Here is a 26,262-nt window from a genome sequence, read left to right as displayed (position 1 = left end):
TCACAGTTGGACTTCATGTCATACTAGTTGGGTTTTCTCCTCATTATGTCTTAGGTAACTATTGCTGTGTAAGAAATTATCACAAAACTTAGTTCAAAATAACATTTTAACTGGAGTGGCTTAGCTGGTTGGTTCTGGCAGAAGGTCTCTCATGAGGTTATTGTCAAGCTTTTGACCAGGGCTGAAGTCACCTGAAGGCTTAACCGTGGCTGGTGGATCCACTTCCAAGCTTATTCACGTGGTTGTTGGCAGGAGGCTTTGGTCCGTCCATACGTGGGCCTCTCCATAGGCCGTTCCTAATGTAGTGCTCGCCGTCTTCCTCCAGACTGACCGGGAAACCATGTCAGAAGCTGCAGTGTCTTTTAGGACCTAATCTCAGACGTGACACACCACCACTTCTGCTGTATTCTATCATCAGCCCAGCCCTGGTTCTACATGGGAAGGGACTACACAGGGTGAGAACACCAGAAGGTGGGGGACGCTGGGAGGTCATCTTAGAGGCTGGCTCCCACATGGCATTTTTTCTCTCAAAAGTGAGGGAGCCTTTCCTAGAAACCCGGGGAGACTCTTCTTTGTATCTGCTGGCTGCAGTTGTGTCCCATGCCCGTACCCAAACCAATCCATCCCGAGGGGCGTGGGACCATCAGTTACAATCATGATTCACCCTTGGGCTTAGGAGCCATCTCTGCTGAAGCACAGGGTGGGATCCAGGAGGAAGACAGCCACCTGAACAAAATCAGGCTTCTGTTTGGAATGAGGAAGCGGCGACGGGAATGGATGTTGAGTGGACGACTGTGTCTCTGACACTCTGACCTGCTAGACTGTCAACTCCATGAGGGCAGAAGCCAAGTCTTTTCCTACCACTGCATCCCTGGCACAGAAGCCCACTGCCTGGTACAGGGTAGATGTAACCATTTTTGTCAAATGAATAAATGGCAAAATGGACGGCCACAGGCAGGATGTCTAGGACTGATACCAGGTAGGGATGGATATCTGCAGGCCCCTGGCTCCTCAAGTTCTTCTTAGAACTCAGGAGGCCACCTGCTCCCAGCCCCACTGCCAGCCCCAAGAAGAGACAGCACTGGCAGAATTATTCTCACTTTATTTCTGGAGAAATTTGATCAGATGCAATAACACTGATTCCAGGCGAGGGCAGGGGGCATGGGTACCCCTAAAGCAACCAGTATCCTGTGGCCCAAGGTGCCCCCCATCCCCAGACCTGGGTTCCCCCTCAGTCACAGTTAAATAGAGGGAGGAAGATCTCCCCAGGGAGTCTTGGGAGGGTCTGCCTCTTGCACCCGCCCCTCCACGCAGAGGAGTCTGAGCACAAGCTATTTACAGTATTCACATCCACTGTACCCCACCAAACCAAGGCAAATACTACAGGTAGCCCTTCCCCATGGGAGGAGGCCAGAGAGGCTGTGAGTGTATGTGTGTGTGTGTGGGTGGGGGGGGGGTGTCCGCACGTGTGAGCACACAAATGCACTGAGGGGCTCCAGCCAAAGAGACATCAGTCTATAAGGTGCAGGTTAAAAATAACAGAGAGGACCCAACCCTCAGGGGCCCAGGCCACTTCCAGCTTTGTTCTGTCTCTTTCTCTTGCAGACATCCTGGTAGATGATGCAAAGGAGCCCTCATAGTTGTGCCTGGATCCAAGGCAACCCCTTAAAGGACTTCTGAGAAAAAAGCAGGAGGGGAAACAGTCAGGGGAAACCAGGCTCCAAGCTCAGACGGCTGGGGGTCTTCAGGGTAGAGCTTGAGAGGGCCTCTGGCAGAGCTACGAGAAGAGAGGGCACGGCTGAGGAGGCCAGGGAAGGCTGCTGGGAGGTACAGATATAGGTCCAGGAGACAGGGAAACCTACCTGTGACCTGCGGGGCCTGCACCACAGCTTTCTTAAGGAAGGCTTCTGCCTCTGCGAAGGGCAGGAGTGCCTCTGGAGTTCGGCCCAGACTCTTGTCCCCAGAGGGTCCCTTAGGGGAGAAGCCATTCTCCTGGTGCGCTGGGAGAGGCTGCAGGCCATTCACCAGGGACCCCGGCGACTCCTTGTTTGGCAGGCTGTGGATGCAGAGGCCAACGCTTAGGCACCTCCCATCATAGGACAGCCCAGGTACCCCACAGCTCCAGCTTGACCCTGCCTCCCTGCTCACGGCCCCTGGGGTTGGGAGCTGGTACCTCCACTGAGGCTCCTGGGGGGCCAGCTCCTCTTTCTGCACAGCCTCCTTCTGCAGCCCGGAGGGCCGAGCCTCCGTGGCTTTCACAGGGTCTATCCCTGGGAAGGAATGGCCACCAGTTAGGGGCTGGTGAAAGGATGAGGTCTGAGGGTCGGGATGGAAACGAGGGGAACAGGCCTTTACCTGGGCTGGAATTGTTGGCCTTCGCCTCCTTTCTGTCCTGCTTCTGCTTTGAAGAGGAAGAGCAGTAAGGCTCAAGGGGATATCTGGCCCCATCCCACTGAGCTGCTGAATTCTTCTCTCCCCAGCCCAGACCCTGAGCAGCCTCCCAGACGGCCTCCCTCCTCCACCCTGGATGCCTTTCCCCAACCTCCCCTCCTCACCGGACCTCCACTCCCAACACGGCTCTTGGGGGCATCCTGACCTTGGTTTCAGCAGCTTCTGACTTCCGAGTCCTCTTCATGATTTCCTCCAGGCGCTGTTTGGAAGCCCCACACCAGTTAGGCCCAAGCCCTGCCCTAACCCTCAACCTCCCACCAGCTAGCCCTGGTCCTGGAGTTTCAAGGCCCTTCCAGCTCGTATCAATTCTTTCCAGGCCAGGAAGCCGACCTCACCCCAACTCCTTCTTGTCCTGCCCTCTACAAGTCCAAGGCAGGACCCACTTCCCAGCCCCACTAGCCCCTCCGATGGAGTGGGGACTGAGCCCTGGAGCTGGCCCCGCCCACTAGGACCAAGCCCCGCCCACGTAACTCCCGCCTGCCGCTCTGCACACCTTTTTGCGCTCCTGCCGCTCCTGCTCCTCGCGCTGGAAGTGCTTTTCCCGCTCCAGACGCTGCCGCTCCGCTTCTTCTCGGGACCGAGCTTCGGCCTCCTCTTTCTGCCAGAGAACCCCGTGAGCTTTCGGCAGCCGGCCTCCAGCTGTCCCTCCCGGCCGGCCCCAGGCCCGCCACGAGGAGGCGCCCGCGCCCCGCCCCGCGGGGGCACCTGCTTCTGCAGCCGCTCCTGTTCCTCCTGCTCCGCCTGCGCCTTCTCCGCCTTCTCCCGGGCCTCCTGCTCCTCCCGCCTCCTGGCCTCCGCCTCCCGCTCTGCCCGGGCCTCGGCCTCCCGAGCCAGCTGCTCCTCTCGCATTCGCCTGGGGGACAGAGGGGACTCAGGCTTATCCCCAGCTTCTTCTCCAGCCCCTGTAAAGGCCTCCTCAGTACCCGAGGGCGTGCTCACTTGTCCCTTTCGGCCTGCAGCCTCCGCTCCTGTTCCTCGCGCTCCCGCTGCTCCCGGGCCTGGCGCCGCTTCTCAGCCAGGAGCCTAGTGGCCTCTTCTCGGTCCGTCGTGCCAGCCATCGGTTTGCTAGCGGTCACCAGGGGAGCAGGGGCTGGGGGTGAGGTCAAGACTGCTGCATCTGGAGCGGGATCCAGGACCAGGAATCAGCACACACCAGCACAGGCACCTCCATCACCCCTGCATGCCCCCGTGCCTCCTGGACCTCAGGGCGATCCAGGCGGCTCACCCGCCCAACTCCTGCCACCAACTCAGAGCAGTGAGGTCCTCCTCTCTGGCAAGAGCCTCCTTTTGGCAACACCCAATCCCCAGGCATCTCTGGCAGCCCACACCTCTGACCACCTGCCCCTCACAGGCAAAGCTGGCTTCTCTGCCCTGCCCACCTTTTGGCCTCTTCTCTCCTTGCCCACCTGCAGGGATCTCTGTGGGCTGCTCCTCCTGGGGCTGGGCTGGGGTGGGTGAGGGCACAGGCGAGGGTGCTGGTGAGGCTGGGGCTGCAGGCTCCTTCTCGTCACTGGCCTTGCCCTTGCTCTGGTTCTTGTCCTCAGGCCCCGCCACACTGAGGCTCTCCTTTGCCTCATCCTTCCTCCGAACCCGCCCCTTGGGTGATGCAGTGGTACCTCGGGGGGACGGTGGTTTTGGGGGCAGAGCATGACCTGGCCCTGGGCTGAGGCAGGGAGAGGCAGGCCTGTGCCAGGATGTGGAGGGAGAGGATGGCCGGGCCTTGGATTTGGGACTGGGAGAAAAAAAGAAGAGTTAGACCTTGAGGGCACAGAGTGTCCACGCACACATGTACACACTTTCAGCATGTCACTTCCTCAGGGAAGTGTCCTCCCCAGGCTTGGGTCAGCACCCCACCTTATGTGCTCCCACAGAAACATAAAATTTCCTTTTAGAGCATACATCCCAGTTTGTAATTACATATTCATTTGTGATTCTTTGATTAATGTCTGTTTCCCCAATAGCCGGTAAGCCTAATAAGAGCAAGAACTAGGCCTAGGGACTTCCCTGGTGGCGCAGTGGTTAGGACTCTGCGTTCCCAATGCAGGGGGCCTGGGTTCGATCCCTGATCAGGGAACTAGGTCCCACATGCATGCCACAACTAAGAGTTCGCATTTCACAACTAAGGAGCCTGCCTGCTGCAACTAAGGAGCCTGCCTGCTGCAACTAAGAAGCCCATGTGCTACAACTAAGATCCAGGGCAACCAAATAAATAAACATTAAAAAAAAAAAAAAAGAACTAGGCCTGGTTTGGCTCATGGAAATGTCCTCAGCACCCAGAAGAGTACCTGGCAAGGACCATTCATGCATCCAGCAGGTATTTGTTGAGTGCTTACCAGACGCCAGGCACTGTTCTATGTGCCAGGGTACTTCAGTGATCAAAACACTCCCCCAACCCCCCCAAAAAAAATCCTCCCTCAAGGAGCTTTCCTTCCAGAGGTGGGTGCCTAACACGTATTTACGAATGAATGGCTGCCTGGCTGGCTAGCTGGCTGGCTGGCTGGCTGGCTGGCATAGGCAGGCGGTGCCCCACTGCCCGGCCCACCTGAGCTCCGAGTTGCCAGTGGAGAGGCGCGTGCGCGGAGAGGCAGGCAGCGACTGGCGCTTCTTGAGGCTGCGCTCCCGGGCCAGGGCACTCTTCTCTTTCTCGTTTTCCCTCTCCTTGTCCTTCTTCTCCTTTTTCTGCACCTGGGGAGGAGGGTTAAGGAGAGTGTAGAGAGGGGGAGCAGAGGTCAGAGGCGCCCGCGCTGCCCTGGATGGGATCCCTGTCCCCACCACTCACCAGCGAAGCCTCGGGCCGGAGGCGGGCCGGGGCAGGGCTGCCCCCGGCGCTGGCCTTGCGGCGCTCCCCGGTGGGAGCGCAGCGGTGCCCGCTTCGGGGGGCGCTGCACGGCGTCAGGGGGCTGGCGGAGGCCGAGCGAGGGCATACGGGCACGGCTGCGGAGGGATGAGTGAGGTCGGGGTGCGGCCCACTCACGAGGCTGGCCCCTGTCCCGCCTCTCGAGGGGGCTCTCCCAGGACCGTGGCCCCTACCCTGGTCCCGGCCGTTTCGGGGCAGGGTGACTGCACTGCGACTCCGTGCCAGGAAGGAGAGGGTGGGCGTCATCAGACGGTCCACAATGCTGCTCTCCCATGGGCTCAGCTGCAGGCTGCGATCTAGGGGGAGATGCCGGGAGAAGCGGGTTACCGCAGGGCCAGAGCAGGCAGAGGCATCCGGAGACCGCCAGGTACCACCCCCATGCCGAGCTCAAGGAGTCTCCTCCCCCAGGAGGCCTCTCCCCCCAATCATGGGGGTTACACAGGTCCGTCCTGAGGTCTGACCTCCACTGCAGACCACAAGACACTGCCTCCACTGCAGGCAACAAGACACTTCCCATGGCAATGTCCTGCAGGGCTAGAGGGTCCCCTCCTACCACTCTCCCCAGGTGAAAGGGTTGTGCACTGTTAGTATAGAGAGGAGCCACCCAAGGTTGGTGGCAGACCCAACTGCCCACTTCCATATCCCACTTCCTGCTCTCAGAGGGCTGGCCTGGGGAGGCATGCCCCCATGGGTCTGGGACAGTGGGGTTCCTTGTGCTTCTCTGACTGAGGAGAGGCCCAGCTTTTGTGCGTCCCATGCCAGGGAGAGGCTGCTAGGGGGGCCTGGCTGCCCTGGGCCACCCTGCTCTGTCCCCTCAGCTGCTGGGTTATTTTTAAGCTTTAGTCAGGTGGGGTTGGTAACAGCAGCTGATTTGGTTGCTAGGCAACAGAGCAACCAAATAAAAGCTGGAGAAACTTATAAATAACTCCTACCATGGCCCCTTCACATGTGAGCACCAGGGCATGGTGGGAACACAGGGGCTGTGCTACCCTCCTTGGCCACAGCTTTGGAGCCAGCCAAGGCCACGGCTGGGGCTCTGAAAGCAGAGAAGGCAGGGTTGCATGGGCCCTCCAGGGTGGAGTCAGAATAAGAGGGCTCCTCCACACACGGCACCCAGGCTCGTCGGGTACTCGGGGGCAAGGCCACCTGCTTAAGGCTGGCCTAGGCCAGCTGGCTGTGGTTGGAGATGAGGCTGCCTGCCCATTCCCACCCTCCACCGCCAGTCCCACCCCCAACCCACCTGCTCTTGAGGCCCCAGCCAGGCTCTCTGCCTGCTAGGTCACTGCCCTTTGTCTCTGTTTTCCTCCCCTGTGGGGCACACCTCTGTTCTCAGGGCCCAGACCCAAATGCCGGCTCCCCCGAGGGGTGCAGAGCCCCGAGCAGGGTCGAGTGGGGATGGAGACCTGGGGTATGTGAGGGCTCCTGGGACCTGGGGTTCTTGCCGAGCTCTGGAGGAGGCTTGGTGGGGACTACAAGGAGCTCTGGAGGGAGGAGGGCTGGGCCTTCTCTTACTTCTACTGGGGGAGTTCCAGAGCGTGGCAGAGGACTTTGAGAGCCGCTTGTTGATTATAGAGTCCACGTGTTTGGGCAGGTTTACTGCCGACACGGAGCACCTGCTCCCACCTGGAGGGGAAAACACACGGCATTAGGGCCGGGCCGGACGGGAGCCAGGGGGGGCACTGAGGCCTTCCATGCAGGATGCTCCGCGGGCAGGAGGGGACAGGGAGGAGTGGGCAGGCTAGGAAGGGGAGGAGGAGACAGACTTGGCTCTGAGAGGATGGGGCGGAGGGGTGGGGGGGGGTGGGTAGGTGACCAGAGACAACCTGGATTGGGGGAGCCGACGGAAAAGGAACAGAGGAAGGAGATGGAGTAAAACTAGAGAAACTACAGCCTTCCTGGCCAGGAAGTCACTCCCTAGGGCTGGGCGCTGCAACCCCTCCCCCATAACCACCCAGCGTCGGCACTTGCTGGCACTGCCCAGCCAAGGCTCTATGGCTACAACACCCACGGTACTGGGACAAATGCAGAGACGTTCCTAAACAGAAGAACCCATGGTCAGAGTCACTCACACAAATCCACATATTCATAGGGACACACAAAGACAAAGACGTGCAGGCCCGGCATATAGAGTGATAGGTACTTCCACATGCATGTGTGTGTGCAGACATGCACAGATACAGAAACAAAAACACCAACAGAAAGAGGGTCAGACCCAGATGCACACAGGCACAAATACATCGAAGCAACTTAATCATATTTGTAACAGCTAGCATTTGTTGGATGCTTACCATGTACCAGGCACTGTGCTGGGCACCACACACATGTTACCACACTTGATCCTCCCCAACATCTACCTACAACCTCGGAGGCAAGTAGTACTGTCATCCCCATTTTACAGATGAAGAAAGTGAGACAGCAGGAAGTCAGAGGTCACACCACGCGTGCCAGAGCTGGGATCCTGACCCAATTCCGTCTGACTTGGGAACCCACACTGAGGTACACAAGGCCACAAACACACCAAGGCAAACACATATTAAGACACACAATGCACAGATCCATGAGCACATACACCAAAAGATGCACAATGAGAAATACTGAGTCTTGCCATTACATAAAGACATCCAAACACAGCAGTACATACATGCCAGCAAAAAGTCAGACCAAAATCCGCGATGGCCCTACGTGAAGAAAACTCAGAGACAGAAATCTACCTTCCAAGACAGATACATAAGGGGGTGACTGTTTTCTTTAAACATCCAGTGTCTGCAGGGTATTAAAGTGCTCTTCTGTGTATGAGCAACTAATAGTAATTGACAGGAACAAAGAAGGCTAATCTAAAATGACAGAGGTTTGAAGAGCAAACCAAATGAAGAGACTCCACCTCTGACTTGATAGTGGAAGTCCTTGTAAAGGACTTGGTTTTACAGACTTGGGTTTACAGATCATTCCAGAAGGCACAAGTCACACGAAACAAGGCATACCTGCTGCAGGGAGCTGCCAGCTCCTTGCACTGAAGCTGCTCCCTTCCCCCACCTCTCAGGCCGCAACCTCCCCCGCCCACCCTGCGGCCCCTCCTGCGCACTCACTGGTCTTCCGTCCTGGGGAGCTGTGGTGCAGGGCCCCTGCCCAGGACCAGCGCTGCTGCCGGATTTCGGCCCACGTCTTCTTCACTGACCGCTGGATGGCTGCCTCATATCGCTCCTGGTGAGGAGGGGGCAGAGGGGAAGGGTCTGGACTCAGAATCATTCCTCCTACCTAGGAGAAAGGCCCTCTCTCTCCTGGGACAATGCCTCCCCCTATGATTGAAGAATGTTTGCAACAGATCCCTTTCAACTTGTTCTTGGGGAGCTTTTCAGTGTTCTTGACTCATTTCCTGAGTGTATGAGCTGTTTCTCTGAGGATGGAGCGGGACTCTCCATGCCTGGGACTCCCAGGCGGGCCACTGGCACGAGGGTCCTGACCCTGGAGCTGTGTTTGCTTTTAGCCTGAGGCCCCGGGGCAGGGCCAGGCTGCCCTTTCCTTCATATCTTCATGGTACTCAAGCCAGGGTTCTCCTAACTAGGAGCTCACTCAGCACACTCAGACACATCTCTGCACACCTATACACACACACACACACACACATACGTGTACTGACAGCACAGGGTTACAAGTGCCCACCCTGGCGTGTACAGAACCAAACACATCTGCACAGATGCCCAGATGTAGTACCCATGGCGCACAACTGCAGACACATGAACACAGATGTGCATACACACTAAGCCAGTGTGCAGATGTGTGGACACACACGCACACAGATCCACGTGCACCTGCTCAGAATTCAGCATAAACGCACCTTGTTCTTCTCCAGTTTCTGCCGCTGCCGCTCCTCCAGGGCTGCTCGGCGTTGCTCGGCTTTGAGCCGCTGCTCCTCCAGCCGCCGCCGGCGCTCCTGGAGCTGCTTCTCCCGCAGCACCTTGGCCTTCTCCTCCTTCTCCAGCCACACTGCCTTCTTGGCCGCTGTGGGGAAAGGAGCCCCAGGGGGCGTGAGCAGTCCTGCAGCGCCCGGCCCAGCAAGTGTCTCCTCCAAATGGCCTTGCCTGTTCCTGCGACCCTGGGTGGGTCTTCCCCCTGCCTGCTTGGTGGGGAGGTGCCTCTGCTCTCAGACTCCCCCCTAAAATTGAAGGGCATCCTGAAGATGGGTTGAGACCTCAGAATGAGGGCTTCCCCAACGGGAGGCCTGTTTCTCCCCCATTGGCCTCATGGTCTCTGGGCACCGAAGGAGAAACGAGCTCTTTAGTGCCAGATGCCTGTCTGACTTTGGGGTCTGCTGTACAGATACTCACGTATTGTGATTAGGAGCATGAGATTTGGGGTGAGATGAGGCTTCTGGGTCTGAATCTCAGCTACGCCACTAGCTGTGTGGCTCAGGTAAAGGATTTCATCTTTCTGAGCCTCTGTTTCCCCATCCTCAGAATGGGTAGAGGGTTAAGTGGGATAAGCGTACCGCTCTTAGCACAGTGCACATAAAAAATGTTCCAGAAGTGTTAGTGTTACCAATAGGATGTCGATGGTGGTGACGCTGAAGAAGATGCTACTGCTTCCCACACACTTACCCAGGTACTTGGCCCGCTCTTCCCGCCGCTCCTTCGCCAGCTTGTGTCTCTCTCCTGCCTTCTTTGCATCTTAATAGAGGGAACAAGAAGAGACTTAGGTCAAGAGGCTCCCCCCAGAGGGGAGTCAGCCTCAGGGCCCTCCCCGAAGGCCTCATTCCAGGCCTTTTCTTATCTCCTCCAGGGTAGAGACTCCCTCTTGTGGCATCATCCAGGGCTGGGACTGGGCCCAGGACTAGGGACATCACACATACCTTGCTTTGTGGGAGGGCTGTTGGCAGCTGACACTGCTGTTGGGGATGGCTGGCTGCTCCTTCGAGGAGGTCTGGCATCCCGTGGGCCTGTGGCTGGTGGGGTGGGTCCCCTGATCTTCACTTCTGAGAAAGGGGACTCTTCCTGCTGCAGGGCTGGCCTAGGCCCTACCAGCTCTGGGGGGCTCTCTGGTTCCAGTGGGAGCTGCTTAGGGCCAGTGGTGTTCTTCATGGCGGGAGGGGTGTCTGGGGGAGTGTCGGGCACCAGGGCTGACATCGGTGGCGGTGGCGGCGGCGGGGAGGGGTCACCTTCTGGAGAAGGTCTTGGCTCTGGAGGGGTCCTGGCTGCCACATCTGGAAGAACAACACAAGAGAGGAGAGAAAGTCAGATAGAACATCTGTGCCATCAGTTCAACATGTAGCTCTCTCCCTTGTCCAGCTGATATTCATTAATTCATACATGTTTATCGAGTTCCTTCCATGTGCCAGGCCCTCTTCCAGATACTAATGATATAACGGTGAGAAAATGGCCACAGTCCCTGCCTCTGTGGAGCCCACACTCTAGCAGGGCAGACAGACAGATAGCTAGGCGATTACAGTATAGAATAAGTACTATGTCTGGAGTAGCAAAGCAGAGATGGTTAACCTATATTGGAGGGGCTTCCTGCAGAAATTATAGCCAAGCTGAGGTCCAGGATGAGCTGGAGTTGGCAAACCAAGGAAGAGAGGGTTCTGGCTAAGAGAAGAGCATTTGCAAAGGGGCAGAAAGGAGCAGGGTGTATCAGAAAAGCTGAGAAGTTTGTAGTAGTTATTAGCACGCCAAATGGTAATGATTGGTTTCCATGTCTGCCTCCCTCGCCTTTCTGCTTTACCTTGGGGGGTCACAGTGCCCATCCCAAGGCCTGGTGCTCAGGGGCTGCCAGTGCTGGGCACAGTGGGATGCCCGTGTGGAATCCCCAAAAGGGTAGGCAACCAGCAACATCCCCTTTGTCATCTTTTTTTTCTTTCCCAACCACCCTCAGATTTCTTCTTTTAAGACACTGATATTTCAAGGTCCCTGTAAAAGACACCAAAGTGCCAAGTAAGGAAGCCACATGATTTGGTGTATACATGTTCATGCACACATGTGAGCACAAGTACACTATAGCGCAACAGAAAGACAGGCTTGGGAGTCAGCCTGATGAGGGCCTGATTCTGACTTCACCACCCCAAGACAGGAAGAGAGGGCCTGATAACCTTGGGGAAGCCACTCAACTGCTCTAAGCCTCAGTTTTCATATCTGTAAAATGGGGACTATAAGCCCAAGCTGATAGGCATGTCAGTGAAGTGCCTGGAACAATTCATGTGCCAGCAAACAATACTTCCCTCTCTTTTCCTGTGGGTCTTATGAAGCTGCCAAAGAGAAGCCTCTGCATGTTGAGCCCTGGTGCCATCTACTGCTGCCCTCTGGGCACTGAGGGGATTGGTGGGGACACAGCCACTGCCTGGGCTTAGGGATCAGGGCCAGGGTCCATGGAAAGGTCAATCTAAGGAAGCATTTTTCGCTCTCGCCAGGTGCCTCCACCATGCAGGGTCCTCTGCTCTAGGAATGGTGGCCCTCTCAGGAGGTGAAAAACTCCCCATCCCTGTGGGTGACAATGTGTATGCAGGGAGAGGACACTCCCAAGGAGTCAGCTTTGGAACTGTGGGGACCCTTTTCAGGGAGACGGGTGTCCAGTGGGCTCTGAAGAAGGCAGGCTATTTGAATATGTGGCCTCCCCGCTAACTGTGTGACCTTGGGCTAGTTATAGGCCCTCTCTGTGCCATAGCTCCTCTTCTGTAAAATGCAGATAGTAGGGGGTTCCCTGGTGGCGCAGTGGTTAAGAATCCGCCTGCCAATGCAGGGGACAAGGGTTCGAGCTCTGGTCCGGGAAGATCCCACATGCCGTGGAGCAACTAAGCCCGTGCGCCACAACTACTGAGCCTGCGCTCTAGAGCCCGCGAGCCACAACTACTGAAGCCCTTGTGCCGCAACTACTGAAGCCCGCGCGCCTAGAGCCTGTGCTCTGCAACAAGAGAAGCCACCGCAATGAGAAGCCTGCGCCCCGCAACGAAGAGTAGCCCCCGTTCACTGCAACTAGAGAAAGCCCACGTGCAGCAGCGAAGACCCAATGCAGCGAAAAATTAAATAAATGAATAAATAAATAAATTTTTTAAAAAATGCAGATAGTAGGACTGTGATGAGTGTTAGTGACAATAACCACTAACGTGTATATTTCTCAAGAGCTTCCTATGTTGAGAGCATTTTACACATATTAGTTTTAATCCTTATGACAATACTTCTGAGGAAGGCACTATAAATATCTCTTTCACACAGAGGAGGAAAGTAAAGCAAAAAGAGGTTAAGTGAAGTAGTTTGAGGTCACTCAGCTGGGAAGTGAAGGAGCCTGGACTTGAACCCAGTGTTGGTCACCACAGCCCATGCTCTTAGCCCCACACCCTCCTGCCCCTGTGTCAGGCAGTATGGGGTAACACATGTTACACAATGAAATTATCTGAGACTCACACTATTTCCTCCTCATCCCTTCCCTTCCAGCTTCCTGGGCTCCAGGCAAGAGCCCCAGCTAAGGCCCTTTTCCCGCAACGGTCCCTCCAACTCTGCCAGCCCCTAGGCTCACGACAGCTCTCACCAGACCAGCTCCAAAAGGCTGCCTGGTCACTGCTAGTCGACTTCCCAGCCACCCGCAAACTCCTTTCCAATTCCAATGGGCAAAAAAACTAGTGGCAACCATTTAGTGAGTGCTTACTACATACCGAGAGCTGAGCTGGGCCCTTTGTATCCCCATCCTGCATCTTCATATGAGCTCTGAGAATCTTATCCCCATTTGACAGATGAGACTATCAAAACTTACCCCACTAAGTGATTTGTCCAGGCTCATAGAACTAGTATATGGCAGAGGCAGGATTGAACCCAGGACTGTCTGGGGCCAGAGGGCCTAGGTATGTAAGTATCAATACAAAGCTTGAAGGCTGAGGTTGAGGCCTGCTTATTGCCATTCTCCTAGCACCTGTGCCTGCTACATGTGTTGCAAGGAAAACTGGTAGGTGGCTGTTTGTCTACACCTAGGCAAATCACACCCACCAAGCAAGACAGTGAATTTCCAACTAGCTTCTGACTAGCCCTGTGAAGGGAGTCTCGGAAGAAGTAGAGGGATGAGGCCTGGAAGGGCCTGTACCTGGCATCAGATGCAGCGGGGTGGAAAGGTCTTAGGCTTCAGAGTCAGACAGCACTAAGTAGGGAATTCCAGCTCTGCTGTGGGACCTTGGACAGGCCCTGAACCTGTCTGAGCCCCAGTTTTCTCAGGCTGGGGCCTATGGTGTTGGGACCTATGGTGAGTAGGTACACCACCTCTGGCACCTGACAGGGGCTCAGTAAGCAGCACCTGCCTGGAAGAATTGGTCCACTTCTTCCCAGCTCTGCCACAAGCACCCACGTGGGTCAGGCCTTCACCCCCACTGCTCCATGACACTGCTCTTCTCAAGGTCACCAATGACCTCCACATTGCTAAGTCAGCAGCCATTTCCTGGTCCTCGTCCTGCTGACCTATCAGCCGCATTTGACACGGTTGATCCCTTGGTGCTCTTTGAACACTTTCTTCAATTGGCTCTGAAGACAACATGCTCTCCCGTTTTCCTTCAACTTGCTGGCTGTGACTTCTCAGGCTTCTTTGCTGGTACCTCCTTAACTTCCTAACCTCTTAGCACCGGAGTGCCCCAAGGCTCAGTGAAGACCTCATCTCTTTTTGGTCTACACGTACTCCCTTGGTGATCTCATCCAGACTCATGGCTTTAAATACTATTGCTCTGCTGATGACAACCAAATTTGTACCTCCAGCCCAGATGTCTCCCTTGAGTGCCAGTTTAGCTCATGCAACTCCCTACTTGACACCCCTGGATGTCTTACTGATGCCCTCAATTTTTTTTTTTTAAACATCTTTATTGGAGTATAATTGCTTTACAATGGTGTGTTAGTTTCTGCTGTATAACAAAGTAAATCAGCTATACATATACATATAACCCCATGTCTCCTCCCTCTTGCATCTCCCTCCCACCCTCCCTATCCCACCCCTTTAGGTGGACACAAAGCACCGAGCTGATCTCCTTGTGCTATGCGGCTGCCTCCCACTAGCTATCTATTTTACATTTGGTAGTGTATATATGTCCATGCCACTCTCTTACTTCATCCCAGCTTACCCTTTCCCCTCCCCGTGTCCTCAAGTCCATTCTCTATGTCTGTGACGCCCCAAATTTAACATCCAAAACTGAGCTCCCGATCTTTCTCCCCCGAACCCTGCTCCTCCTCCAGTTTTCCCCATCTCGGTCAATGGCAACCCAGTCCTTCCAGTTTCTCAGGCCAAAAATCTTGGAGTCATTTTAGAATCTTTTCTTGTCTCACAACTCACATCTAATGTCTCAGTAAATCCTTTTGGCTCCACATGCCAAGTATATTCTGAATCCAATCACTTCTATCTCCACTTCTATCATCGTGGTCCAGCCACTGTCATCTCTCATAAAAGCCTCCCTGCTGCCATTCTTTGCTCCCCTTTGGTCTTTTCTCACCACAGCAGCAGAATGATTCTTTTCAAGAATAAGTCAGATCAGGAGTTCCCTGGTGGCCTAGTGGTTAGGACTGCAGGCTTTAACTACCGTGGCCCAAGTTCAATCCCTGCTTGGGGAACTGACAAAATCCTCCAAAGATGCCCCACCTCAAGGGAGGAAAAACCAAAGGCATCACAATGGCCTCCAAGGCCCTTGGGGATCCTCACTCTCCAGCCCATTACCTCTTGGCCTCCTCTCCTCCTCCCCTTCTCCCCCTGCTCCATCTCTTCTGGCCACTGTTCCTTATTTGTGTCAGGCATGCTTCTGCCTCAGGGCTTTGCCCTTGCTGTTCCCTCTACCAGAATTCTCTGCCCCCGGATCCTGCATGTCTCACTCCCTCACCTCCTTCAGATCTTTACCCGTATGTGACTTCTCATTCGAGCCTTCCCTGATCCCCTCCTTAAAACTACAATCTGTAGGGCTTCCCTGATGGCGCAGTGGTTAAGAATCTGCCTGCCAATGCAAGGGACACAGGTTCGAGCCCTGGCCCGGGAAGATCCCACATGCCATGGAGCAACTAAGCCCGTGTGCCACAACTACTGAGCCTGCGCTCTAGAGCCCGCAAGCCACAACTACTGAGCCCACGTGCCACAACTACTGAAGCCTGCGCGCCTAGAGCCCATGCTCCGCAACAAGAGAAGCCACGACAATGAGAAGCCCGCACACTGCAACGAAGAGTAGCCCCTGCTCACCGCAACTAGAGAAAGCCTGCGCACAGCAACGAAGACTCAACACGCCAAAAAATAAATAAATAAATTTATAAAAAAACAAACAAACAAAAATTAGAGCAGAAATTAACAGAACATTGTAAATCAACTATACTACAATAAAAATATTTAAAAAAAAAAAACAAAAACAATAAACTACAAACTGTAGTTGAAGTCTCCCTCCCCTTTCCAACTGTATTCTTTTTCCTTCCAACTCTATTTTTCCCAGTAAGCATTAGTAGCACTTTAACACTGTCTCCCACCTCCAGAAGGTAATCTCCACGAGGGCACACATTTTTGTCTACTTTGTTTAGCTCTTCTATCTCTAAGGCCAACAGAGCCTGGCACACAGGTGCTCCACAGCTATTTGTTGAATGAATGTATCAATGAACTCCACCCTGGCAGATACCATCAGCACCTCTCTTCCCTGGATGACTGCAAACTCCCCCCACTGTCCTACCCGCACCCTTTCCCACTCTGCTCTTCACTGAGCAGCCAAAGTAATTGTTTCCAAATGCAAATCTGGCCATGGTACTCTTCCGCACTGGAAGCTTCACAGTGACTTCTCCTTGTTCTGAAGAGAAAGACAAAATTCTTGAACCCAGGCTGCAAGTCTGGCAGAGTCTGAAGCCCCTGTCTCCCTCTCTACACCTCTTGAGTCCCCACCTCTGCTCCCCTGCTCCCCACTTGCTCTCTACACTCTAGCCACACTGACCTTTTAATTCTGATAGCCTTGCACACTCCCTCTGCCACGGGGCCTTTGCACATGCTCTTTTCCTCCATCTTTTCTTAAACTCCCATTCACCCTTCAGATCTTCACTTAGGCATCATTTCCTCAGGGAAGCCTTCCCTGGCCTCTCCAAACAGGGTAAATTCCTTCATTATATATAGTCATGGCTTCATGTGCCTCTTGTTTGGAGCACTGTGACTGTCATGATTTTATACTTCCTTGTTTGGTTCTTTTGTTATTGTCAGCCTCCCCCTAAGGGCTGGGCACATCTGCTCTGCTCGCCACTGCTTCAACAGCAGCTACCGTGGTGCCCGGTATGTGGAGACCGTCACAAAATGCTGCCAAATGAGAATAAAGCACTGTACCAGGAAGCCATCCTCGCCTAAAGCAGGTGCACAGAGAAGGAGATTTTTACTCTAATAATGAGCATAATCCATGTTGCAATTTCTTGCAAAGGGATAAGCACTTGAAGGGAAGCAAAACAACTCCCCCTCAGTTGAGTTTGGGCAGCTTCTTGGACTAAGGTAGTCAGGGAGAAGTTAATCAAAGTAATAATGAGTGTTGACTCCAGCAATTCAACAGGAAAAACTTCCCAAGAGGCAAATAGCACATTTGGAATTCTTCTTCTGACCTGGCGGACTATTGACCCCGAATCCAAATATTTTCCTCAGAATTATGCCAACCCTGATGAAATGTCATTGGGACAGTGTTATTTGGAACAAATTATGTTAAGCCAAATTAATTCCTTGGTTAATTATCTATATGGTGTGGTTAAACCAATATCTGATTATTCCCATTTTCAATCATCAAATGTGATCCTTCAGCCACCTCATTTTATTATATTTTTGTGTGTGTCAAATTGTGAGGTTTTATTTTGCTATGCTGATATCTACCAGAAGTATTTGTTAAGAACTGGATAAGTGACAGATAGTTTGTATTCATTTCTTGGCACAAAGAGCATTAGCAGGGCAAAGGTGCAGGAGCTGGTTGCAGGGTCAGTAAGTCTAGTCTTCTCAGAAAACCCAAGAAGGACTGCAGAAAGATCAGGGCCGAGTCTCTCGGAGGGCCTGTCACATGTCTCAGGGTGCTTACTCCCTATCTCCACCCTCTGGGCGCTGGCAGGCCTTTCCTCTCATCCCTCCCCAACAACTGCTCCTGGGCCAAAACTCCTCTCACAATACCGATAACTCAGCCTGCCCTTTTTGTCTGCCTGCTGCCCCTGCGACAGTTGGTGGCGAGAATCCTTTTTGCAGCCCAGAGCTTTCTACAGGACCTACCCAGCACAGAGTAGGAATTCTGTGTCTGTTTAATGAACACCTGCATGGATGGATGGATGGATGGATGCACTGTGGATAACATAGTAAAACCCCAAGCTGCTCCAAAGTCTAGCCTCTCTAACCCGAAATGTCTTTACCATATCAGAGCCTCGTATGTGCCCTGCCAACTCCTCAGCCCAGGAAGGGAAACACAGTTGAAGCCCTACAGTACACCAGGCACCTTCCCTTATCTCATCTAGTTCTTATTACAGCCCCAAAGGGAAAGTGCTATAGGGGCCCCCGTTCCCCAGGTGCGAACACTTAGACAGGTTAAGTGAACTGCTCACGTCAGTGTTGGAGGTAGGACAGGGCCCAAGGCTGTCTGATGACAAAACCCTTATGTCACACTGTTTCTGGTGGGTGTCACATCACCCCTCCCCAAGGCTCCTGCCTGTTCCCTGAAGACGGAAGTGATTCAGTGGTTCCCCTGGGGAGGTTTCCCCCATGAAGATAAAGGGTGCAGGTGGGGCAGGCAAGCACTGAGCTCAGAGGGCAGGAATGCAGGGAAGGCAGGCTCCTGCCCAGGCTGGCCACCAGGAGCCAAGAAGTGGGGCACCTGAGCAGGTGTGAGGGCGAGTGGCCCTCCTCCAGGAGGCTGAGCAAGGGAGTGCCCAGGGGCGGGGCTGCACAGACAGCAGAGGTCAGCATCTAGCTGACCCCTAGCCAGAGCCTTCCTGGCTCTTGTAGCAGCTCCTTAGGTGGCAGCATTGGACCAGACAAACGAAGACAGGGAGGCCGACAGAGGGGCAAAGACACACACGCAGACAGAGGGTACACACTGCAGAGAGCGAGACCCAGACAATGTGGACAGAATCTGCACAATGGCGAGAGACAAGACACGTTTCTTTTCTCTCTCCTGTTACATACAGAAAACAGACCTACTGGGATTCAGAAATCTGCACACACACACACACACACACACACACACACACACAGAGTCAGGCACCCCCTCCGAGGCATAGACAGAGACCTCAGAGATTCATACAGCACTCAGGGACGTGATGTCCCAGTATATTTACACAGCTTCATCCAGGTCACTTCGGCCCTGCCCCTCTGGGCACTCCTTTACCTGGGCCCAGGGAAAGTCCAGTTAACTGCAGCAACAGCTAATGCTGTGTCAGGCACAGCTAAACACCTTAAAACTTCAGTCCTTTTCATCTTCACCACAATCCTATGAGGTCGACATTATAACCCCATTTGACAAATGAAATAGATTCAGAGATATTAAGACACTTGCTGGTGAGTAGCAAAGCTGGGTTTGGGTCCCGAATCAGGGTGACAGTCTGTACCTTCACTCTGCTACCCAAAGGGGGCAGCCTTCTGGGTTTCCTCTCCTGGAGAGATCTGGGCTGGGAGGATGGGGTGGGCAGGAAGGACAAACCCTGGGAGATGCCTGATCATGGGGCTGGGACAGAGGGGAGCCTTAGGGGGCAGCATTACTCCCAGCCGGGACAGAGCTGAGCCAGCTCTGAAAGGAAGTGAACTAGGAGAGGGACAGCCTGCTCCGGTGGTCCTCCGAACCTGGGCCACAGGCCCTTCGCAGCAGGGCGCTGGGGCCAGGCCGTGGGCCTCTGTGGATGATAAAGCCGGGATTCCACCTGAGACTGCAGATCTGAAGAGCTCTCTGGCCCGGTTGGCGGCCATTGTTCCCAGCCTCCAATCAGGAGCACCCACTTCCTGTTATTTTAGGCGGCAGGAAATGACCCTATCCCACAGCTTGGGCCCTCCCTCAGCCCCAGCAGGGCTGCCCACGCTGGGGCCTAGAAGCTGAGAACAGAAGCCCAGACTTAGGCCAAGGACTGAGGATGGCCTACTGGCTGAACTGTCACCACTGCCTGAGTCCAGGGCCTCCTTCTGGTCCGACTTGCTCAGATTCCAACCCAGCAGGAGGCACAGAGGACCCAGGGCTCTGCTGATTCTACCTATGCCTGCCAGAGAAAAGATCATGGGGTCCCTAAAATCAAGATGCCCATAGAAGACCAGTCATGCAAGGACAGTGGGCCAGACTCTATCACCAGCTGGCTTGGCCATGCTAATTCAGCATAGAGGTTTGGTGCACAGGCTTTAGGGTTGGATGGACCTGGGTTCAAATCTTGCTTCTGCCAGTACCTAGCTGTGTGACTTTAAGCAAATTACTTTCCTCTCTGAGCCTCATCTATAAAATGAGGATATGGGACTTCCCTGATGGTCCAGTGGGTAAGAATCCGCGCTTCCACTGCAGGGGGTGTGGGTTCGATTCCCGGTCAGGGAACTAAGATCCCACATGCTGCGCGGCACAGACAAAAACGAAAAAGAAAATTTGAATAAATAAATAAATAAATAAATAAATAAAATGAGGATAATACTAGTCCCTACCAGGATAGTTCTGAGAATCAAATGAGACAATGCACGGGATGTACTAAGTGCTATGTGTGGCACAGAGAAGGTCCTTAATAAACAGGGGTGGGAGATAAGTAGGATCACCAGGAGGGTCTATTCTTGGCCCATATCTCCTCTTATAACTGGGGAGGAGCACTAGATACCAGGTTGTCTACCCCCTACCATGCTCTCTGCTCCCCTCGGGGCAGAGCTGCAGCTGAGAGGTGATGGTGGAGATGCTGAAGGCTGTGCCCTGGGGTGCCAGGCAGAGCTGCCACCTCCAACAAAGCTGCATTATCTGGGCTGGCTCGTTGGCTGCCTTACCGGCCCCAAGGCCCAGTGGGGACCCAAGGACATGGTTCCCAGCTGCTTGCGGCCAAACTCCCAACATTGATCAGACCTGAGACCTGCCCTGACCACCCTCAAGTGCCACCACCCCAGCCTGGGCCCTGCTTTCAGCTCCTTCCCTGCTCCCTCAGCCCTGCCCCACCACCAGCTGGTGCCCATCCCTGAGAAGGAGGAGGAGGAGGAGGAGCTGGGGGAGTGAACTGGCCTGGTGCCCCTTCCTCCTTATTTGCATATGCATGACTGCACATTAGGGGCTCATTAGAGGCCTCATTATTGGGCCCACCAACCCAGGGAGGGACAGAAACTGTCAGTGGGAGCTGCCAGCCAGGCTGGCTGCTGTATGTAGAGAGGCGGCCCATCTTCTCATCCATTCAGGTCCACCTCAAATGCCTCCTCTGTGAAGTCTTCCACAAGCAGATTCCACCAACCACTGTATCACTGTTATACCTGGGCTTCCCAGCAGTGAACACATCGGCTTCCCCCAACTGGGCCAGGAGCTCCCTGAGGGTAGTGACTCTGATTCACTTCTCTGCCATCTGTACAGCCAGCACCAAGCTGGCACATGGCGGGCATCAGTATGGCTGCGCTGGATGGCTGCACCCATCCCCTGGGTCTCTCTCCTACTCCCAACTGCCCCACTTCAAGTACGGGGCCCTCTGTTCCCCAAATACAGCCTGGCTCACGTCTGTCTAGAACCCACCTCCCCCTTGCTCTCTGGCCTACATTTACCTCCTGAAGTTCTAATTAATCACACCTCCACCTCAGGCCTCTGAAGGAATTAAAAATGATAACAACAAAAATAAATAGCGTTTATTGAGCATTGACTACGTATCAGGGCCTCTCCTAAGTGTTTTATGCGTTTCTCTAACTTAATGATCCCAATGTCTCTATGAGATAATTTCCAGCATTATTGTCATTTTATAGGTGGGAAAATTTAAGACTTAAGCAGATTACCTAAAGTCACACAGTAGTAAGTTACGAAGGGGAGACTTAAACTGTTTGATTCCAGAGTCTACACTCTTAAGCAAACTGGCTCCCAATTCCTGCCTTAACTTCCTCCATATTTCGTACCTCCCTGCTGGCACCAGTTCCGATAAGCATAACGACAATAATGGCAATAACACTGTATTGCAGGTGTCTGTGTGCCAGGTTCCTTTAGGTACATCACCTCTGACCCTCACATTAACCCCACAAGGTTGATAATACTACCTCCATTTTCCAGGGGCATAAACTGGCCGGAGGAGGTAAGTCACTTGCTCCAGTCCACACTTGACCCCCTACTGCATGCTGCCTCCTGTTAACGCTCAGTGTGCAAAGGGAACTCAAAGAGGGCAGGAATCACGTCATACGCACTCGGTGTCTCAGACCCATGCCTCAAACTCTCACAGGGCACGTGTAGTGGACAATTCCTTTACTCCCTGGAAGCTCTTGACTCACAGGGGCCCTTGTCACCTTCAGCTTCTCTCTGTGTAGGGACCAGCCACCATCCTGACCCAGGTTCTCATGTAACTCCATCTATGTGTAGAAGTCCCTATGTGTAGAAGTCTTCCCAATCCAGGACCCTGTATGCAGGACCCACTCAGGCGCCCCCCAATACAGCCAAGCATCCCGCCCATGCCCTCATGTTCAGTCCAGACATCCCACTCCAGTGCCCTGCTTCTAAACCAGCTACTCACTCCAGCCCTCATCTCTGGCCCAGTAAGCACCGCCATTCAGGCCCCGATATACACACCAGTGCCAGAGACCCTCAGCTGCAGAGGGTCAGTAAGCAGATGAAACTGACTCAGCCTAGGCCTCCCTGGGTCCCCTCTCAGGCTCAGCAGAGCCAAGACGGACCAAAGTGCCATTGTTCCAGCACAGCCTACAAACCTCCCGAACCACACCAGTCTGACAGCCTCCCCTTTGCGTCCTCCAGCTCCCACACCCACAGGATCCCCTCCAAGCACCCACACTGGCACGGGGAGGATCCCACCCACAGCCAAGTGGCTCCACCTTGTCCTGCGCTCTCCGCACCCACAGACACTGTTTCATCCTGGGCCCATGCCCCAGGGGGCAGGGAGGTGACAGGGATTAGGCTCTAGGACTCTATGGAGGTGTGGGGTTGGGGCCACCTCCCCCCCCTGAGTCAGTGGGAACAGGACTTAGGTCCTCAGTAATCAAGCTCTTCCCTCCCTTTCCAGGAAGAAAGAGAAGGAGAAATCCCTCCCTCCAACCCCAGGCCCAACCAGAAACCTGTCCCCACCCCCTCATCAGCTGCTCCCAGATCCGAAAGGGATTTGCAGAAGTCCGGGGCACTGGTGGTTGGTGGGGTGAGGGGAGGGGAGAGAGCTTTGATGGTCAGGGGCCTGGAGAGAAAGAGAAAGAGAAAGAGGGAGGGAGAGAGAGAGAGAGACAGAGAGAGAGACAGAGAGAGAGAGAGAGTGTGTGTGTGTGTGTGTGTGTGTGTGTGTGTGTGTGTGTATGTGTGTGTGTAAGGGGGGTAGGTATCAGAAGCCTCAGCCTGAGGAATGATGTGGCAGGTCCCTGGAGTGCCGGCCTCAAGCCTTCACCTCATTCTCCAGCGAAAGACTCAGGACCGGAGAGGCTGGGAAGGAGGACACCAGGGTAGACAGATTTACTTCTGTCTCCTTCCTCCCCAAATCGGCCTGGGTGGGCTCCAGAGTAGGCCAGGCTGCAGGGGAATCGGCCCACTCCCCAGCTCCCGCCCTCGCCCCAAACAATGCCGCCTCCCCCTCCCCCTCGCCTTTATCCGGCGGGTTACTTGGCAGCCGCCGCTAGAGACCTCCCCCTCCCCTCTCCTCCCCTCCGGGCCAGCCCGCAGCAGCAACAGGCCCTTTGCGCGGCAGCTGGAGGGATGGGGTGGGGGCGAGGTCTGGGCCAGGGCCTGGGCGTGGGGGGGCACCAGGGCCTAGGCTTCGGTATGCAAGGCTTCAGGCCTGAGAATGTGGACCCCCGACACACTCGTTCAGGCTGGGGTCACACGTGCCCACCGGGGATGGGGAGGGGGACAGACACCCCAGCTCAGGAGAAGAGGATCTTCAGGGCCTGGGGTGGATCAGGAAGAAGGGTAAGGGCAGGGAAGCCGAGGTGGCACTGGGCTGGGGCGGAAGGGTCACCAACAACTCCACATTGGGTTCCTCGCGAATCCTGGCGCCCAGGACGTCCCAGCGCCCGGGATGGGGGAGGGGGCAGCTGTCAGAAGATGCGTCGGTGGCCCAGAGCCGCCGACGCCGCTGCAACCTTTATTTTTGAACTCCCAAGTGGTCAGAGGGCTCGGCAGGGGAGGGGTCCTCGCCGACCGGGCCGGCCTCATCCTCGGCCTGTCCGAGGCCCCACGATCCCCCTTTCTCATCTCCCCTCTGGCATACCTGGGGCTGCGCCGGCACCGGGCTCCGAACGTGAGCCGCTCTCCATGGCTGCGGCGTCACTGGGGAGTCTTCGGGGTTTCAGCAGCGGCGACGGCGGCGGCGGCCAGCGGCCAGGATAGGGGTCCCGCGGCGCATCACGCCCGGCCCGGCCCGGCGGGCAACGATTGAAGGCGGGGGGAGCTCCGGGGTAGGTCGAGGCTGGCTCGGCTGGTGGCCTGCGGGCTCGGAGTCGCCGGCCGCCCAGTGTCTGTCGGCTCCGGCCGCGATCCTGCTCCTCGCCCAGCGCCGGCCCAGTCCCCGCCGCGGCCCAACCCTATTGTACCGCCCGGGCTGGGCCTGGCCTCGCCGCTGGCGCGTACCAAGTTGGACGCGGGGAGGGTCACCTCCGCAGTGCCCGGGACCAAGCGGCCGCGAGCCCGCCCCACCCGCCCCGCCCCCGCCCTGGGGCGCGGGGCCTCGAGCCTGGGAACTCGGCCGCCGCGGAGAGGACGCCACGGCTCCCAGAGGACACCCGTCGAGCTGTCTCCCCCTGCGGCGGCGCGTTGGTACGCGCCGCAGCGCGAGGCGACTATGTAGGGAGCGCTTTGGTGACTCACCCGCCGCTAGGACTGGGGGGAGCAGGGGGGAGCCGGGATGGAAGCCCCCAATCCCACCCTAGAGCCTGGAAGCTCCGGCTCTGGGGCCTTGGCGGCAGCTTCAATTCCTCATTCTCTCCCAAACCCCCCTCAAACAAAATCCTCCCGGGGGACGTCGGGAGACCTGAAGGAGGGTCGCAAGGAGACCCCTAAACGGGCTATGCTTTCTCTCCCCTGGTGATGGCTGGGGTGGCGAGAGGCCCGGCCCGGGAGCCTTGCTGCCGCCCTTCCTCCATCATCCTATGGTTGGTGTCTTCCCTGCTCCTCTGGGGTAATTACAGGCCTGCACCACCGCTTTACCCAAGTCTCTAATCTGCTGGGTCTCTCCTGGCTCCAAACTGGGTGGTCCTGACCCTGAACCTTCCCCAGCCCCATCAGAAGACCCCTTCAAGCTCCCCGGAAGGATTTTCTCCCCTGTGTCCTGTCGAAGGAGTGAGTGAGTCCCTTCTGATTCCCCTCCCCCAAGAAGTCCTGCTTCCCAGCACGGGGGAGTGGATCCCCGAATCCCCTTTTTAGTGCCAGTTGAGGTGGGGCCTCATGCCAAGTCGGGCCCAGCCTGGGCAGAGAGCGGGGAGCTTGCTGGGAAGGTGGATCGATGATGGTGCTGCAGGGACTGACAGAGGGGTGGAAGGAGCAGACGCAGCTGGGCCCTGCCCACCCCATCCCTGCCCTTTGTCCTGACCTCCAGAAGGTCAGTTGTCTAGTTCTCCATTGCCCAGAGATTAGGCCCAGCGATATGTTGTCCTCCTGCTCCCCCCTTTCCTGCCAGTGTCTCCTTCCTTTGAGCAGCTCCAGAGAGCAGTCATTTCAAGGGAAAGGGTTGGGAACAAAAGGTTCTGGGTCTCAGGCAACCTGGGAGCAGACTGTCCTGGGAGGAGTGAGTAGATGGGGGACTGAACCCTCTTCGAGGGCCAGGGAGGGAATACTACCTTGCCCAGTCCAAACACATTAGAAAAGGATGATGCTAGAAGGCCTGCAACTGGAGCTGGTAACCTTAAGCTACTGTCTTAACTTTTCTGAAACCCAGTTAGCTCACCTATAAAATCAGGAAAATAATAATACCATGAGGTATCATGGGGTCGCTGTAAAGGTTAAATAAGGCAACACAGATGAAGTGCTTAGCACAGAGCCTGGCATATAGGAAGTGCTTAACAAATATGATGATGATGATGGGCATTCAAAAGTAAAAGCAGGGCTTCCCTGGTGGCGCAGTGGTTGAGAATCTGCCTGCCAATGCAGGGCACACAGGTTCGAGCCCTGGTCTGGGAGGATCCCACATGCCGGAGCAACTGGACCCGTGAGCCACAATTACTGAGCCTGCGCGTCTGGAGCCTGTGCTCCGCAACAAGAGAGGCCGCGACGGTGAGAGGCCCGTGCACCGCGATGAAGAGTGGCCCCCGCTCGCCGCAACTAGAGAAAGCCCTCACACAGAAACGAAGACCCAACACTGCCATAAATATAAAAATAAATATATAATTTAAAAAATAAATTAAAAAAAAAAAGTAAAAGCAGATTAGGATGAGGATCAGATCCCCCATCTTTGTTGTCAGCCATCCCATCTGCAGGGTGAGAGGACCATGTGGATGGTAGAGTCCAGCACTGACCTTTGTGAGGTCAGAGACCTCAGGTCTTGCATCTTCCAGAGCTGACCAGACCCACTCTGAGCCAGGTAGTGAGTGACTAGACTCAGAATTCATGAACAGAACCCAGTAGGGGAGAGCAATCTGGGATGGTTCTTCCCCAACCCCACGCACAATCTTGAGGATACAGTAGGGACAAAGACATACATTGGTGGGAATAGTGAGATACCCTCTGTAGCTAGAGCTCAAGAATAGTAGAGGGGGAACATGCCACGGAGCAACTAAGCCCATGCGCTACAACTACTGAGCCTGTGCTCTAGAGCCCGCGAGCTACAACTACTGAGCCCGCGTGCCACAACTACTGAAGCCCATGTGCCTAGAGCCTGTGCTCCACAACAAGAGAAGCCACCGCAATGAGAAGCCCACGCACC

At 55.2% G+C, this 26,262-nt stretch overlaps 1 protein-coding gene across 8 annotated transcripts; it reads right to left on the bottom strand.

The window, feature by feature from the left end:
* Positions 1-1,082: 1,082 nt before the first annotated feature.
* MAP7D1 (MAP7 domain containing 1) lies at positions 1,083-23,971 on the bottom strand. Of its 8 annotated transcripts, none has more exons than XM_057557125.1 (18): positions 23,617-23,971; positions 10,155-10,505; positions 9,904-9,972; positions 9,144-9,307; positions 8,395-8,509; positions 6,821-6,931; positions 5,482-5,604; positions 5,231-5,385; positions 4,994-5,136; positions 3,831-4,183; positions 3,391-3,568; positions 3,157-3,304; positions 2,945-3,049; positions 2,561-2,650; positions 2,356-2,398; positions 2,174-2,270; positions 1,863-2,056; positions 1,083-1,777 (listed from the first exon to the last, which is right to left on the bottom strand). In XM_057557125.1, the coding sequence occupies exons 1-18, from the start codon at positions 23,660-23,662 to the stop codon at positions 1,704-1,706; spliced, it is 2,559 nt and encodes an 852-aa protein (XP_057413108.1). In that variant the 5' UTR covers positions 23,663-23,971; the 3' UTR covers positions 1,083-1,703. The 8 variants fall into 8 exon arrangements, with proteins under 8 accessions (XP_057413108.1, XP_057413117.1, XP_057413131.1 ...); XM_057557134.1 differs by having other exon boundaries at positions 3,858-4,183; positions 23,617-23,967; XM_057557148.1 differs by having other exon boundaries at positions 2,597-2,650; positions 3,858-4,183; positions 23,617-23,961.
* Positions 23,972-26,262: the final 2,291 nt, after the last annotated feature.

The sequence above is a fragment of the Balaenoptera acutorostrata genome, chromosome 1 (assembly GCF_949987535.1).
Source record: "Balaenoptera acutorostrata chromosome 1, mBalAcu1.1, whole genome shotgun sequence".
NCBI lineage: Eukaryota > Metazoa > Chordata > Mammalia > Artiodactyla > Balaenopteridae > Balaenoptera > Balaenoptera acutorostrata.
The sequence above is the reverse complement of the archived record's forward strand: the minus strand, read 5'-3'. Positions and strand labels throughout refer to the sequence as shown.